At 43.2% G+C, this 15,579-nt stretch overlaps 1 protein-coding gene across 2 annotated transcripts in view; it reads right to left on the reverse strand.

The window, feature by feature from the left end:
- The window catches only part of PolrMT (mitochondrial RNA polymerase), an 83,390-nt gene extending 82,553 nt beyond the window's left edge, over nucleotides 1-837 (reverse strand). Inside the window, exon 1 of one of the 2 annotated variants that reach the window (XM_089255823.1) lies at nucleotides 606-837. In XM_089255823.1, the coding sequence (XP_089111949.1) occupies nucleotides 606-729 (124 nt within the window). In that variant the 5' untranslated portion in view covers nucleotides 730-837. Of the gene's footprint in view, nucleotides 1-602 lie in introns of both variants that reach the window. The other variant, XM_089255822.1, reaches the window with a different exon arrangement.
- Between the last annotated feature and the right edge of the window lie 14,742 nt (nucleotides 838-15,579).

Here is a 15,579-nt window from a genome sequence, read left to right on the forward strand (position 1 = left end):
TTTCATTGAATCGTTCTTATTTAAAATTTAAATTTTCAAAAATTGAAAAAGATATTTTTCTCTCTTTTATAAATTAAATATTTATGTATGGATCTGAAATATTTTAGTTCGTTTTATGAAATGATCTGTTTTTTCCATTTTAACCTCAATATTGTAAGGTTACATTGATAGCATGTCATTTTACCGTGCATGCAAGTTGTTTTTAATGTACTTTTTTGAAAATTAAAAAAAAGAAAAAATTAAGTATTAGAGATATGTAAAATTCATCCCTTTAAGATCATTATAATATAGTAAAAAACTTCTGTCCCATAAAAATACGGGACCATCTCAGGGAAACACAATTATTCACTCCTCTCGCGTAGGCATAGAGTTATTGGACATATTGGGAGGGCTCAAACCCAATATTTCTATAGGTACCATGGAGATAGGGGGTCCTATGCTTTCCTGAAGTATCATCCTGGGATCCTGTGTAAAGAGCTCCACCCATTTTACATTTGTGATATAAAGTTACCAGAGTAGTAGAATTGTATGCGATACTCATATATGGATGACAAAATTAATGAAATAAAATTGGTGTATCATTTCTTTTCGAGATTGCTTACCACCATTGGTCTTGAACACTCTTGGATTCCCACGGATGCCGTATAGCACAGCGATTTTTGTTGAGGATGCCATGGGATTTTGACACGATAGGCGTCGCAGAAGCATGTTGTCACTGTAACATGTCATCACAGCACATGTTGCTCACTGCATCACACCCACGACACAGTTAACACGCCGAGACCTAACCCAAGTCCTCAAAAGCACATGTTTTTCGGGCCATGTTTGTTTTCATTTGAGCTTGAGGGCAGAGTTGCCACAGTTCCTTAAAAAAATTCCAGCCCAAAATAATAGAAACCAAATATTTGAACTTTATATGGTCAGCTACCTGCTAAAGCAATATGAAGTCCATGATGGCTTTTGCTGCTATCTATGTAATAATTAGAGAACTTCACTGATAAATCCCAGACAGAGACAGTAGGCACGGTATTATTCAAAAACCCAACAAAAACTATCAACTAGTACTATTTCCGAACCATAGATGACAGCAAATTCTGTATGTAAAATGTTTTTAACCACTGTAATCAAAGCCGTCCGAATTTTTAAGTCAAAACATGATGGCCTCATCGAGCCACTGAGCTAGCTCAGTGCATCGAGCTTATACATCCGGCATTGAGCTTATATTACTTGAGGAAGCATCCAGTTGCCACGACGGCGTAAGCCGGGTTTACCTAGAAATAGGTTTCTTTCGCCACGTGAACCGAATTAGACCATTTCGCGCCGGCAGAAACGTGTCACATAATTACGCTACGCGTGTGTGTTTTCCTAGCGTGGCGCATCAGATCAGGGCGGCTATATTATAGTATAGTATATGGCCTTATCATCAGCTCTGTCGTCTGCATGCTCCGGTTTGAGGGGAAGGGAAAGAAAACACAAGAGTGAAGAGAACATAGGCAAAATGCGCGGTTCACGACGCATTTGACTCCTCCAGAAGCAGTTAGTCAATCAAGCCCTACGTAAAGCGCTGTCATGAGGCGTATTGATAGAGGCTGTCATTGAGGCGTCATACTGATTTTCTTATGGGTGACTTGCACCTAAGCAACCACCTGAGAGTGCGATCGTCATAGCCATGGGTTTTCTGGTAGTAAAAAAACTTTCCAGTACAGCCCACTGATCATAAAAGAAGATTCCGGATTCTTCTCTTTTTCTTCCCATATCGGCAGTGTGCATTACTTATAGAATGACTTACCTCATCGATTCTACTACGTCACCAGATGCTCCATTTCCATGGAGGAAAGAATAACAGGAGGTGACATCAGGAACGAAAATTGAAGCCGTTGTGGCAACCCTATGGGCTGACAAGTAAGCCCAAACAAACCGCTCTTTTCCCTATACTTAACATGTGTTTTGCCGGATCGAATTCTCTTAAAATATTAATAACTAAATAAATTTAAGCATCATGACCATTTAATGCGTCTTCAGGTAATCTACATGATCCAATAAAGGGGAAATATAAAATCTTATCCTTATATAAGGGGTTGTTATATTTTTAATTTATTTCTGAAAAAGGGGAAGATCACTTTTCACTCTCGACTCGTCATAAGTTTTTAGTTCAGTGCTTCAATTTATTTTTAAAATTTGATGCATCACATTAATGTCTATGGGAATATGATTAATTAAAATAATATGAAGCTCCAATAAAATGCAATTTTCATAGTTTTTTTTCTTTTAACTTTTTATCTTGCTTTTTTGTTTCGTTCATCAATATGATCGATCTGGGACATTTCGAAAGTGTTTCAGGCCCGTGGACGCTCGTCTTAAGCTTTACATGAGGAATTTTGATTTCTGAATCAGTTCTGAGGTGCTTCTGACAGGGCCGTAGCTAGGATTTTTGCCACCCGGGACAAACATGATTCAGCCGTCCGGGGCAAACAGCATTTTGCCGCCCCCGTGCCTCAAAGTACTGGAAGTGCTCGAGCGTCCTCCGCTACTGTGTATTTATGGTTTTGCTGCCTGTAGGCTGTACAAATTTCGCCACCCTTCCTCCGTTCCACTCTCATATTCTTGAATACGTATTACTGGAAATATATGCCGCCCATCCGAACTTTCCGCTATGTAGATGTATTGAGAAAAAAATATTAAAAAATGAAAAACTATTTTTACGAGCCGCGATAAGTCATCTCTCTGGCCTATAGTATTTAGAAAAATAATCTGGGCTGTTTTTTTCTCTTCATTTTGTACCAATTACTTTGCTTTTAAAATGGTATGCGTACGAAAATTTGACAAAAAAGTTTCGAATTGAATTTGAAATCTAAAATTGTGTCTGTGTTCGAGTTTTTGCCTGGAATGGAGAAATATTTCTACAATATTTAAATATAAACAGCTGAAAGGCATTATATATGCTAATGTTTTGCATATATAATGTTTTTCCCAAATAAGTCAGATTTTTTCAAACATCGCTTGTTCAAGTGTCTTTAAACATTGTATTTCTGTCAGCACTGAGGTGTTACATACTTTGGCATAATTTTTTTAAAATTAAAATGCCGAGAAGAAATTTTGTGGCACAAGATATGGGTCAATTTTAGTTATTTTTGTAAAAGGTTCCATGTTGTTGAAGCTAATATTCGAAAACAAATAACAACTAAAATTGTGAAAGCTTTCGTTCAATTCTATAAATATATCCAAAGAATTTGAGAAAAAAAAATCGAGTTCCTAAAGTGAATAGTAAATTTTTAAATGATTTTTAAAAACGGGGATGTTTCTCATAGGAAAGCATGGGAAGCCACGGTTTGTTTGGGCTTACTTGGTCCCTTTAATAGAGAGATCACTGGCTTCATCTGGCAACCCAGATTCCCCATGCTTTCTCAAGGGAGGCGCTGGTCGCGTCACCTCCTGTTATTCTTTCCTCCATGCTCCATTTCACCGCATGCTTTATTAAATTAAAAAATCAGGAAAATTCCAAAAGGTGTCCAATTAACCTCCAGACCCAGACACCAGCACCAAACATTGAATTTCAGTTTGCGTGTCAAAGTGTCGTAACCTGGGGGTAGCGGCTGCCAACAAAACTGTGGCGCTGCGATCGTCACTAGAAAGCGCGCGCGTCCGTGGAAGAAGAAAAGAAATTATTGGTTCTTCTTCCCGCTCTCGACAAGGTTGTAACACCTCTGTGTGAATAAATTTCTTTTTATCTATTTTGTTGTTTTGTGAAGCAACAGTTTGGTGACCCGGCATTGACGATAACGATGTCCAATCCATCGGAGCAACTAACGATGTCCAATCCATCGGAGCAACTAACGATATTCAATCCATCGGAGCAACCAACGATGCCCAATCCATCAGAGCAACCACCTGCAATGTTCCGGGTCGCTGTCAAAGCCCCACCGTTTTGGGCCAAACAACCCCATCTATGGTTCAAGCAATTGGATTCTCAGTTCCTGGCGAGTGGAATTACCTCCGATGCCACTAAATACCACACAGCCGTTGCAGCCATGGATACGAGTGTTTTGGCACATGTGAGTGACCTCATCATGAATCCACCGGCGGTAAACATGTACGACGCACTAAAAAGACGCCTCCAAGCTGAATTTTCTGAACCAGATGAGCGACGCTTACAACGTTTGATGTATGAAGTCGAGCTGGGCGATCGTCGACCTTCGGCGTTACTCCGAGAAATGTGGGATCTATCCAGTGGCCGTTTCAGCGATGAAATACTTCGAAGTCTATGGATACAACGGTTACCATATCAAGTTCAAGCAATCCTCTCCACAAGTTCAGAAACGTTGGAAAAGTTATCGGAGATGGCAGACAAGATCATCAGCGTCAGCGGGAAAGCAGAAGTACAGAATATTTCACCAAATCTCGACCACCCACAACAACTTGACGTGCAGCAGCTGACAGAAAAAATAGAGACATTGACATTGCAAGTTATCACGTCGATCTCGGGAACAACGTGGAAACCCTCAACATCCTCCCAATCGAAACCGCCACGAAGGTGCTAAATCCATGAGGTTTCGAAACGATCTCTGCTGGTATCAACGCCCGTAAGTGTGTGCAACCATGTAGTTTCTATTCGGGAAACGACCAAACCGACAACTAATGGCGACGAGGGAGTCGGTTTCATTCAGCAGTCGCCTTTTCATCGCGAACCCACTAAGCAAGCTTTCGTTTCTCATCGACACTGGTGCGGATATTTTCGTAATACCCCCTTCGGCAGCTGATAGAAATAAACCACAGTCACTACTCACGCTTACCGCGGCAAACGGTTCTACAGTAAAAACATACGGAAAGAAAATGATAAAACTAAGTCTCGGATTAGCAAAAACTTTTTCATGGGTTTTTACCATTGCTGATGTATCCCGACCAATAATCGGCGCCGATTTTCTCAAAAGATTCCGACTCACGGTGGATTTGGGAAACCGAGTTTTGGTCAACAACGGAAGTGAACGGTCTACAACCGGAATAACTGTTTCTCTAACTGTTTCCCCTGCAGTAACTGTGATATGTGGACATGAGATTTTCCACAATCTATTACAAGAATATAAAGAGCTCATGGAAGAAACATCAAGTCCAGTGCAAGCAACACACGAAACGGTGCATTACATCGAAACTACAGGAGTACCGGTTTACGCGAGAGCCCGTCGATTAGGCCCGGAGATGCTGCGAGCTGCCAAAGCTGAGTTCGATAAAATGATTACCATGGGTATATGTCGCTCTTCAAATAGTCAGTGGTCCAGTCCCCTCCACATGGTGAAAAAATCCGACGGTTCGTGGAGATGCTGAGGCGATTATAGAGCTCTCAATGCGAAGATGGTTCCTGACAGAAGTAGCATTCGGAATATTATGGATTTCACTATGGATCTGCATGGTAAGTGCATCTTCTCTACCATAGACTTGAAACGCGCTTATCATCAAATACAATTGTCTGCTTCCGATGTACCAAAAACTGCTATTGACACCCCTTTCGACTCTTTGAATTTAACGTCCTCAGTTTTGGGTTGCGAAACGCAGCGCAAACGTTTCAGCGCTATATAGACGAAATATTGCGAGGACTTCCATTCTGTTTCCCTTATCTAGACGACGTGTTAATTGCATCTTCAAACCTTGAAGAGCACGTCGGTCATGTGCGTGAGGTCTTGAAACGTCTGTGTAAACACGAATTAAAAATAAATATCGACAAATGTGTGTTCGCATGCAGCTCAATCAAGTTTCTAGGACATTTAGTCAACTCTCAGGGCATTAAACCGCTAACAGCCAAAGTCGACGCCATTGACTCTTACCCAAGACCCAAAAACAAGGCAGAACTTCGCCGATTTGTCAGTATGGTTAATTTTTACCGTCGCTTTTTACCGAAAGCGGCTGCGATACAATTGCCACTGCATTTAGTACTTCGAAATTGTACACGTTATGACAAAACACTTAATACCTGGACACCAGAGCTCATTAAAGCTTTCGATGACACAAAACTCGCTGTTGGAGAAGCAGTTCTTTTGACACATCCGAGGCCCTATTCCCCAATCGCACTCATGACAGATGCCAGCAACATAGCTATCGGCTCAGTGGTACAGCAACGAGTCAATGATAGCTGGCAGCCGCTAGGGTTTCTTCCCCGCAAACTGAGTGATACTGAAAAGCGATACAGTGCTTATGACCGCGAACTTTTGGCAATTTTTGCATCGATCATTCACTTCCGATATTTACTGGAAGGTAAACCTTTCACGGTTTTCACAGATCATAGGCCGTTAGTGTTCGTTTTCAATCAGAAAGCCGACAAGCTTTCTCCTCGACAAATTAATCGATTAAATCTAATTTCTCAATTTACAACTGATATTCGTCATATCCAGGGAAAAAGCAATGTGGTAGCGGATGCTCTCTCGCGAGCAGGAGTTGACCTACTTTTTCCTTCTTCCATGAATTACGACCTCATCGCTGAAGCACAGAAGAATGACCTTGAACTGAAGCAGTTGCTTGACGGAAATATACCATCTTCACTCGCTCTTCAACAGCTCTCTTCCCCAAAATAAAAAAAAACACAACTTTTTTTCGATACCTCGACATCTAAACCAAGGCCTTATATCCCTAAACAATACCGTTGGGAAGTGTTCAAAATTATTCATCAACCTTCGCATCCGGGTGTTAAATCCACTGTTAAAATGATCATCGACAGATATGTATGGCCGAACATGAAGAAAAACATCCGAAATTGGGCTCAAGCGTGCATCGCCTGTCAGAGGTCAAAAATTCATCGTCATACCAGCCCTCATATTGGACAGTTCGTATCTCCATCTCGACGATTTAGTCACGTGCACATCGACATAGTGGGCCCGCTTCCATTATCAGAAGGTTTTCGCTACTGCCTCACTTGCGTAGATCGCTTTTCAAGATGGCCCGAAGCCATTCCTATAGCAGATATTACTGCTGAGACTGCTGCTAAGGCTTTCATACATACTTGGGTTGCACTGTTTGGAGTACCAGAAGTGGTTTGGAGTACCAGAAGTGATCATTACTGATCAAGGTCGACAAGTTCAGAGTGATCTATTCCAATCTCTCTACAAACTACTGGGGATCAAACAAAATCGTACCACTCCATACCATCCGGAAGCGAATGGTGCCGTTGAAAGGTGGCATCGCGTCCTTAAAGCAGCGATCAAGTGCCATTCATCAACAGATTGGGAGGCAGTATTGCCAATCGTCCTTCTAGGACTAAGAGCGGCATACAAGCCGGAACTGGAATGCTCCACATCTGAACTAGTATATGGTGAACCTATCAAACTCCCTGGCGAGTTCTTCTCAGCTTCCACCACAGACGTCAATGAGAAACAGTTGCTCACTGAATTACGACAACACTTATCGAAAATTCGACCTGTCCCAGCGTTTCACCATAATAAATCCAAAACATTCATCCATATAGAACTCGATCATTCCACTCATGTTTTCCTTCGCAATGACGCTGTCAAGAAGCCATTGCAGTGCCCATATGATGGCCCCTATGAAGTGGTCGCAAGGCGCAATAACACTATCACCATCAAATGCAAAGGAAGAAACGTATGTGTGAATATGGCACGAGTGAAACCAGCGCACATTGCCACTAACAGTGACAGCACAAACAGTGAATCCATTGTCACCCGTAACGGCAGAAAAAGTCGTCCCCCGAATTTATTGTATAAGTGCATTCATAATCCCGTCCTTATATGTGTATATATATATATTTTCTTTCTTTTGTTGTCAATAATTAGTTCGTGCGATCCGCACTGGAGGGGAGGGGGTACTGTGGCGCTGCGATCGTCACGAGAAAGCGCGCGCGTCCGTGGAAGAAGAAAATAAATTATTGGTTCTTCTTCCTGTGTTCGACAAGGTTGTAACACCTCTGTGTGAAAAAATTTCTCTCTATCTATTTTGTTGTTTTGTGAAGCAACAAAACATTTAGAGAAGGGCAGCCGTACCAAAAAAAAAGAAAAAATAGGAGAAGCGAAACCGCAGTTTCGCCCCCCGTCAACGCCCAAGAAAGTTTTATTTTGCTTTGGCAAGTTAAAAGTAAATATTAGAAAAACTCGAAAAACTCAAGAAAACATTTTTTTTGTTTTTTTTAAACTTTTAAAACTTTTTTTTTAAGTTTTTAAGTTTTTTTGGTTTTTTTTTTGTTTTTTTTATTTTTTATTTTTTTTGGGGGTTTTTTGTTTTTTTTTTAGCCTTCTGCAGCTGGCATAGTCGTGTGAGCAGTTTATTCAATGATGCTCACAGTTCTTTGCAGCTATATCCATTTAGCTTTCTTCCTTAGGAAGGAAGCACATGATCATTCCCAATATTGCGCCGAACCACAAGTGAACGGTGTTCAGGATGAGCAGGCCTGGCACATCGGCGTCAGTTGGAACTTCGGGGCCCACAGAGCGATATATGACACCCGAGAGGCCCTGGAACCAGCGAGCCAGATTGAGAGTGTTGCTCATGTTTTTGGCGCCGTGATTGTAAGACAGCACCAAAGGAATAGAAATGTTCATCACTCCAGCGGCGAAAGAGCCGAAGAAAGAGAGAACAGCCAGCTGCCAGAAGGCATTGCAGAAGATAGCCAAGATAGCGCACAATGCACATGTTGCCAGGACAAAAGTGTACTCGGAAGTACGCCTGAGCGGAGACTTGGAGGCTAACATTCCATAGACCAGTCGAGCTAGCAGATCAGCCAACTGTACGAGGAGTGTAAGCAGAGAGATCTTGTCCGCACTCGCACCAAGTCTCTTGGCCTGACCACTGATCTGTCCCAAGAAGTGAGGACTTCCCATGCTCACCGCAAAGACAGAAAATGCCATAGTGAGGAACAGTGGGTGACGAAGGTATCGCAGAGCCATCAATTCCATAACAGCAGTGCGTACCTTCTCGCGGAGTGTTTTTTCTGCGGCAGGATTAGTTGCATCCTTTCCTTCCTCGGCAGGAACCTCTTTTTCCTCCAGAGGGAAGTGACTTTCCGGATTGGCATAAATCAGTCCACTCAAAGAGAGAAGAGCGAAAATTCCAGCCAGTGCCAGGAAGCCGTAGTGCATGCCCGCCGCATTGAAAAGTGGTCTCAGTATGTAGGGCATAATGATTGCACCTAAACATCCACCTGAGAGTGCGATCGTCATAGCCATGGGTTTTCTGGTAGTAAAAAACTTTCCAGTACAGCCCACTGATGCAGTGATCATAAAAGAAGAACCCACTCCAACGCACACCCCAAGGCTTCCGATTAGATATACTGCCGAAGTAGCAAAACAGCTGATCGAGAAGCCTAGTGCGCAAATGATACAGCCAGCGGACACGACTGGACCATTACCGTAACGAGCCAACAGTCCGCTGGTGAGGGGAGAAGTCATGAGGGAGAGTGTCCCAATGCATCCAGAAATCCAAGCGGCGTCAGTCGTAGTGGTGTCCGGAAACTCCGCCACGACAAAAGCCCTCCAAACGGAGAAGGATTTCAAAAAGCCAGTCAGCAGAAAAGTGACCACAAAGGTCATGGCGGATACCAACCACCCGTATCCGCCATCAGGAGCGACACGTTCGCTCACAAGAACCATTGGTTCCTTCATATCGATAGCTACAGAAGTGTTGGGCACATCCGTAGCAACCGATCTGCTCGCCTCCAGCGAGATTGACATGCCAGAAAGATGGACGTTCTTGGCATCACCGGTCGAAACAGTCTTATCACCAACGCAAGACATGATTATCAATTCGAATCCGTTAAAACGAATCCACCGGTAACGTGATGGAAAATTAAAAGGGTCGACTCCCGGCCGCAAAAACGAGTAAACGATAAATCGAGTAAACGAAAAAACAGCGAGGAGCCGAGGACGCGCGCGCGAAGAACACTTCCTTATATACCCCCCGAGATGAAAAATTTCCTAGAAAATTTTGGAAAATTCCGAGAATTACTCGAAAATTTCGTATAACATTCTTATGTAAGCCTTTGGTACAACCAGTCGAATTATTTCCTGGAAATTCTAGAGAATTCCGAGAAAATATTGGAACTTCCCTTCCGCGACTACGGATGGTTCCAGCTTATTTCGATGGTTCAACAACGCAATCTAGCTTCCCGTTAATTATTTTACATCAAAGAACACTTCTCCCCCAAATTAAATGAAATTATTTACTTCTAAAATAAAATACAACAACAACAGCAGCACATGCATACATCGGATTCTTCTCTTTCCCATCCCATATCGGCAGTGTGCATCACTTATAGAATGTCCTCATCGATTCTACTACGTCACCAGATGCTTCATTTCACCGCATGCTTTATTAAGTTAAAAAAATCAGGAAAATTCCAAAAGGTGTCCAATTAACCTCCAGACCCAAACACCAGCACCAAACATTGAATTTCAGTTTGCGTGTCAAAGTGTCGTAACCTGGGGGTAGCGGCTGCCAACAAAACCTTTAGAGAAGGGCAGCCGTACCAAAAAAAAAAGAAAAAATAGGAGAAGCGAAACCGCAGTTTCGCCCCCCGTCAACGCCCAAGAAAGTTTTACTTTGCTTTGGCAAGTTAGAAGTGAATATTAGAAAAACTCGAAAAACTCAAGAAAACATTTTTTTTGTTTTTTTTAAACTTTTAAAACTTTTTTTTTAAGTTTTTAAGTTTTTTTGGTTTTTTTTTTGTTTTTTTTATTTTTTATTTTTTTTGGGTTTTTTTTTGTTTTTTTTTTTAGCCTTCTGCAGCTGGCATAGTCGTGTGAGCAGTTTATTCAATGATGCTCACAGTTCTTTGCAGCTATATCCATTTAGCTTTCTTCCTTAGGAAGGAAGCACATGATCATTCCCAATATTGCGCCGAACCACAAGTGAACGGTGTTCAGGATGAGCAGGCCTGGCACATCGGCGTCAGTTGGAACTTCGGGGCCCACAGAGCGATATATGACACCCGAGAGGCCCTGGAACCAGCGAGCCAGATTGAGAGTGTTGCTCATGTTTTTGGCGCCGTGATTGTAAGACAGCACCAAAGGAATAGAAATGTTCATCACTCCAGCGGCGAAAGAGCCGAAGAAAGAGAGAACAGCCAGCTGCCAGAAGGCATTGCAGAAGATAGCCAAGATAGCGCACAATGCACATGTTGCCAGGACAAAAGTGTACTCGGAAGTACGCCTGAGCGGAGACTTGGAGGCTAACATTCCATAGACCAGTCGAGCTAGCAGATCAGCCAACTGTACGAGGAGTGTAAGCAGAGAGATCTTGTCCGCACTCGCACCAAGTCTCTTGGCCTGACCACTGATCTGTCCCAAGAAGTGAGGACTTCCCATGCTCACCGCAAAGACAGAAAATGCCATAGTAAGGAACAGTGGGTGACGAAGGTATCGCAGAGCCATCAATTCCATAACAGCAGTGCGTACCTTCTCGCGGAGTGTTTTTTCTGCGGCAGGATTAGTTGCATCCTTTCCTTCCTCGGCAGGAACCTCTTTTTCCTCCAGAGGGAAGTGACTTTCCGGATTGGCATAAATCAGTCCACTCAAAGAGAGAAGAGCGAAAATTCCAGCCAGTGCCAGGAAGCCGTAGTGCATGCCCGCCGCATTGAAAAGTGGTCTCAGTATGTAGGGCATAATGATTGCACCTAAACATCCACCTGAGAGTGCGATCGTCATAGCCATGGGTTTTCTGGTAGTAAAAAACTTTCCAGTACAGCCCACTGATGCAGTGATCATAAAAGAAGAACCCACTCCAACGCACACCCCAAGGCTTCCGATTAGATATACTGCCGAAGTAGCAAAACAGCTGATCGAGAAGCCTAGTGCGCAAATGATACAGCCAGCGGACACGACTGGACCATTACCGTAACGAGCCAACAGTCCGCTGGTGAGGGGAGAAGTCATGAGGGAGAGTGTCCCAATGCATCCAGAAATCCAAGCGGCGACAGTCGTAGTGGTGTCCGGAAACTCCGCCACGACAAAAGCCCTCCAAACGGAGAAGGATTTCAAAAAGCCAGTCAGCAGAAAAGTGACCACAAAGGTCATGGCGGATACCAACCACCCGTATCCGCCATCAGGAGCGACACGTTCGCTCACAAGAACCATTGGTTCCTTCATATCGATAGCTACAGAAGTGTTGGGCACATCCGTAGCAACCGATCTGCTCGCCTCCAGCGAGATTGACATGCCAGAAAGATGGACGTTCTTGGCATCACCGGTCGAAACAGTCTTATCACCAACGCAAGACATGATTATCAATTCGAATTCGTTAAAACGAATCCACCGGTAACGTGATGGAAAATTAAAAGGGTCGACTCCCGGCCGCAAAAACGAGTAAACGATAAATCGAGTAAACGAAAAAACAGCGAGGAGCCGAGGACGCGCGCGCGAAGAACACTTCCTTATATACCCCCCGAGATGAAAAATTTCCTAGAAAATTTTGGAAAATTCCGAGAATTACTCGAAAATTTCGTATAACATTCTTATGTAAGCCTTTGGTACAACCAGTCGAATTATTTCCTGGAAATTCTAGAGAATTCCGAGAAAATAGTGGAACTTCCCTTCCGCGACTACGGATGGTTCCAGCTTATTTCGATGGTTCAACAACGCAATCTAGCTTCCCGTTAATTATTTTACATCAAAGAACACTTCTCCCCCAAATTAAATGAAATTATTTACTTCTAAAATAAAATACAACAACAACAGCAGCACATGCATACATCGGATTCTTCTCTTTCCCATCCCATATCGGCAGTGTGCATCACTTATAGAATGTCCTCATCGATTCTACTACGTCACCAGATGCTTCATTTCACCGCATGCTTTATTAAGTTAAAAAAATCAGGAAAATTCCAAAAGGTGTCCAATTAACCTCCAGACCCAAACACCAGCACCAAACATTGAATTTCAGTTTGCGTGTCAAAGTGTCGTAACCTGGGGGTAGCGGCTGCCAACAAAACCTTTAGAGAAGGGCAGCCGTACCAAAAAAAAAAGAAAAAATAGGAGAAGCGAAACCGCAGTTTCGCCCCCCGTCAACGCCCAAGAAAGTTTTACTTTGCTTTGGCAAGTTAGAAGTGAATATTAGAAAAACTCGAAAAACTCAAGAAAACATTTTTTTTGTTTTTTTTAAACTTTTAAAACTTTTTTTTTAAGTTTTTAAGTTTTTTTGGTTTTTTTTTTGTTTTTTTTATTTTTTATTTTTTTTGGGGGTTTTTTGGTGTTTTTTTTAGCCTTCTGCAGCTGGCATAGTCGTGTGAGCAGTTTATTCAATGATGCTCACAGTTCTTTGCAGCTATATCCATTTAGCTTTCTTCCTTAGGAAGGAAGCACATGATCATTCCCAATATTGCGCCGAACCACAAGTGAACGGTGTTCAGGATGAGCAGGCCTGGCACATCGGCGTCAGTTGGAACTTCGGGGCCCACAGAGCGATATATGACACCCGAGAGGCCCTGGAACCAGCGAGCCAGATTGAGAGTGTTGCTCATGTTTTTGGCGCCGTGATTGTAAGACAGCACCAAAGGAATAGAAATGTTCATCACTCCAGCGGCGAAAGAGCCGAAGAAAGAGAGAACAGCCAGCTGCCAGAAGGCATTGCAGAAGATAGCCAAGATAGCGCACAATGCACATGTTGCCAGGACAAAAGTGTACTCGGAAGTACGCCTGAGCGGAGACTTGGAGGCTAACATTCCATAGACCAGTCGAGCTAGCAGATCAGCCAACTGTACGAGGAGTGTAAGCAGAGAGATCTTGTCCGCACTCGCACCAAGTCTCTTGGCCTGACCACTGATCTGTCCCAAGAAGTGAGGACTTCCCATGCTCACCGCAAAGACAGAAAATGCCATAGTGAGGAACAGTGGGTGACGAAGGTATCGCAGAGCCATCAATTCCATAACAGCAGTGCGTACCTTCTCGCGGAGTGTTTTTTCTGCGGCAGGATTAGTTGCATCCTTTCCTTCCTCGGCAGGAACCTCTTTTTCCTCCAGAGGGAAGTGACTTTCCGGATTGGCATAAATCAGTCCACTCAAAGAGAGAAGAGCGAAAATTCCAGCCAGTGCCAGGAAGCCGTAGTGCATGCCCGCCGCATTGAAAAGTGGTCTCAGTATGTAGGGCATAATGATTGCACCTAAACATCCACCTGAGAGTGCGATCGTCATAGCCATGGGTTTTCTGGTAGTAAAAAACTTTCCAGTACAGCCCACTGATGCAGTGATCATAAAAGAAGAACCCACTCCAACGCACACCCCAAGGCTTCCGATTAGATATACTGCCGAAGTAGCAAAACAGCTGATCGAGAAGCCTAGTGCGCAAATGATACAGCCAGCGGACACGACTGGACCATTACCGTAACGAGCCAACAGTCCGCTGGTGAGGGGAGAAGTCATGAGGGAGAGTGTCCCAATGCATCCAGAAATCCAAGCGGCGACAGTCGTAGTGGTGTCCGGAAACTCCGCCACGACAAAAGCCCTCCAAACGGAGAAGGATTTCAAAAAGCCAGTCAGCAGAAAAGTGACCACAAAGGTCATGGCGGATACCAACCACCCGTATCCGCCATCAGGAGCGACACGTTCGCTCACAAGAACCATTGGTTCCTTCATATCGATAGCTACAGAAGTGTTGGGCACATCCGTAGCAACCGATCTGCTCGCCTCCAGCGAGATTGACATGCCAGAAAGATGGACGTTCTTGGCATCACCGGTCGAAACAGTCTTATCACCAACGCAAGACATGATTATCAATTCGAATTCGTTAAAACGAATCCACCGGTAACGTGATGGAAAATTAAAAGGGTCGACTCCCGGCCGCAAAAACGAGTAAACGATAAATCGAGTAAACGAAAAAACAGCGAGGAGCCGAGGACGCGCGCGCGAAGAACACTTCCTTATATACCCCCCGAGATGAAAAATTTCCTAGAAAATTTTGGAAAATTCCGAGAATTACTCGAAAATTTCGTATAACATTCTTATGTAAGCCTTTGGTACAACCAGTCGAATTATTTCCTGGAAATTCTAGAGAATTCCGAGAAAATATTGGAACTTCCCTTCCGCGACTACGGATGGTTCCAGCTTATTTCGATGGTTCAACAACGCAATCTAGCTTCCCGTTAATTATTTTACATCAAAGAACACTTCTCCCCCAAATTAAATGAAATTATTTACTTCTAAAATAAAATACAACAACAACAGCAGCACATGCATACATCGGATTCTTCTCTTTCCCATCCCATATCGGCAGTGTGCATTACTTATAGAATGACTTACCTCATCGATTCTACTACGTCACCAGATGCTTCATTTCACCGCATGCTTTATTAAGTTAAAAAAATCAGGAAAATTCCAAAAGGTGTCCAATTAACCTCCAGACCCAAACACCAGCACCAAACATTGAATTTCAGTTTGCGTGTCAAAGTGTCGTAACCTGGGGGTAGCGGCTGCCAACAAAACGTTTAGAGAAGGGCAGCCGTACCAAAAAAAAAAGAAAAAATAGGAGAAGCGAAACCGCAGTTTCGCCCCCCGTCAACGCCCAAGAAAGTTTTACTTTGCTTTGGCAAGTTAGAAGTGAATATTAGAAAAACTCGAAAAACTCAAGAAAACATTTTTTTTGTTTTTTTTAAACTTTTAAA

The sequence above is a fragment of the Pholcus phalangioides genome, unplaced genomic scaffold (genome assembly GCF_987345545.1).
Source record: "Pholcus phalangioides strain wild (caught in Gottingen) unplaced genomic scaffold, Ppha-v1.0 ptg000172l_1, whole genome shotgun sequence".
NCBI classification, from domain to species: Eukaryota; Metazoa; Arthropoda; class Arachnida; order Araneae; family Pholcidae; genus Pholcus; species Pholcus phalangioides.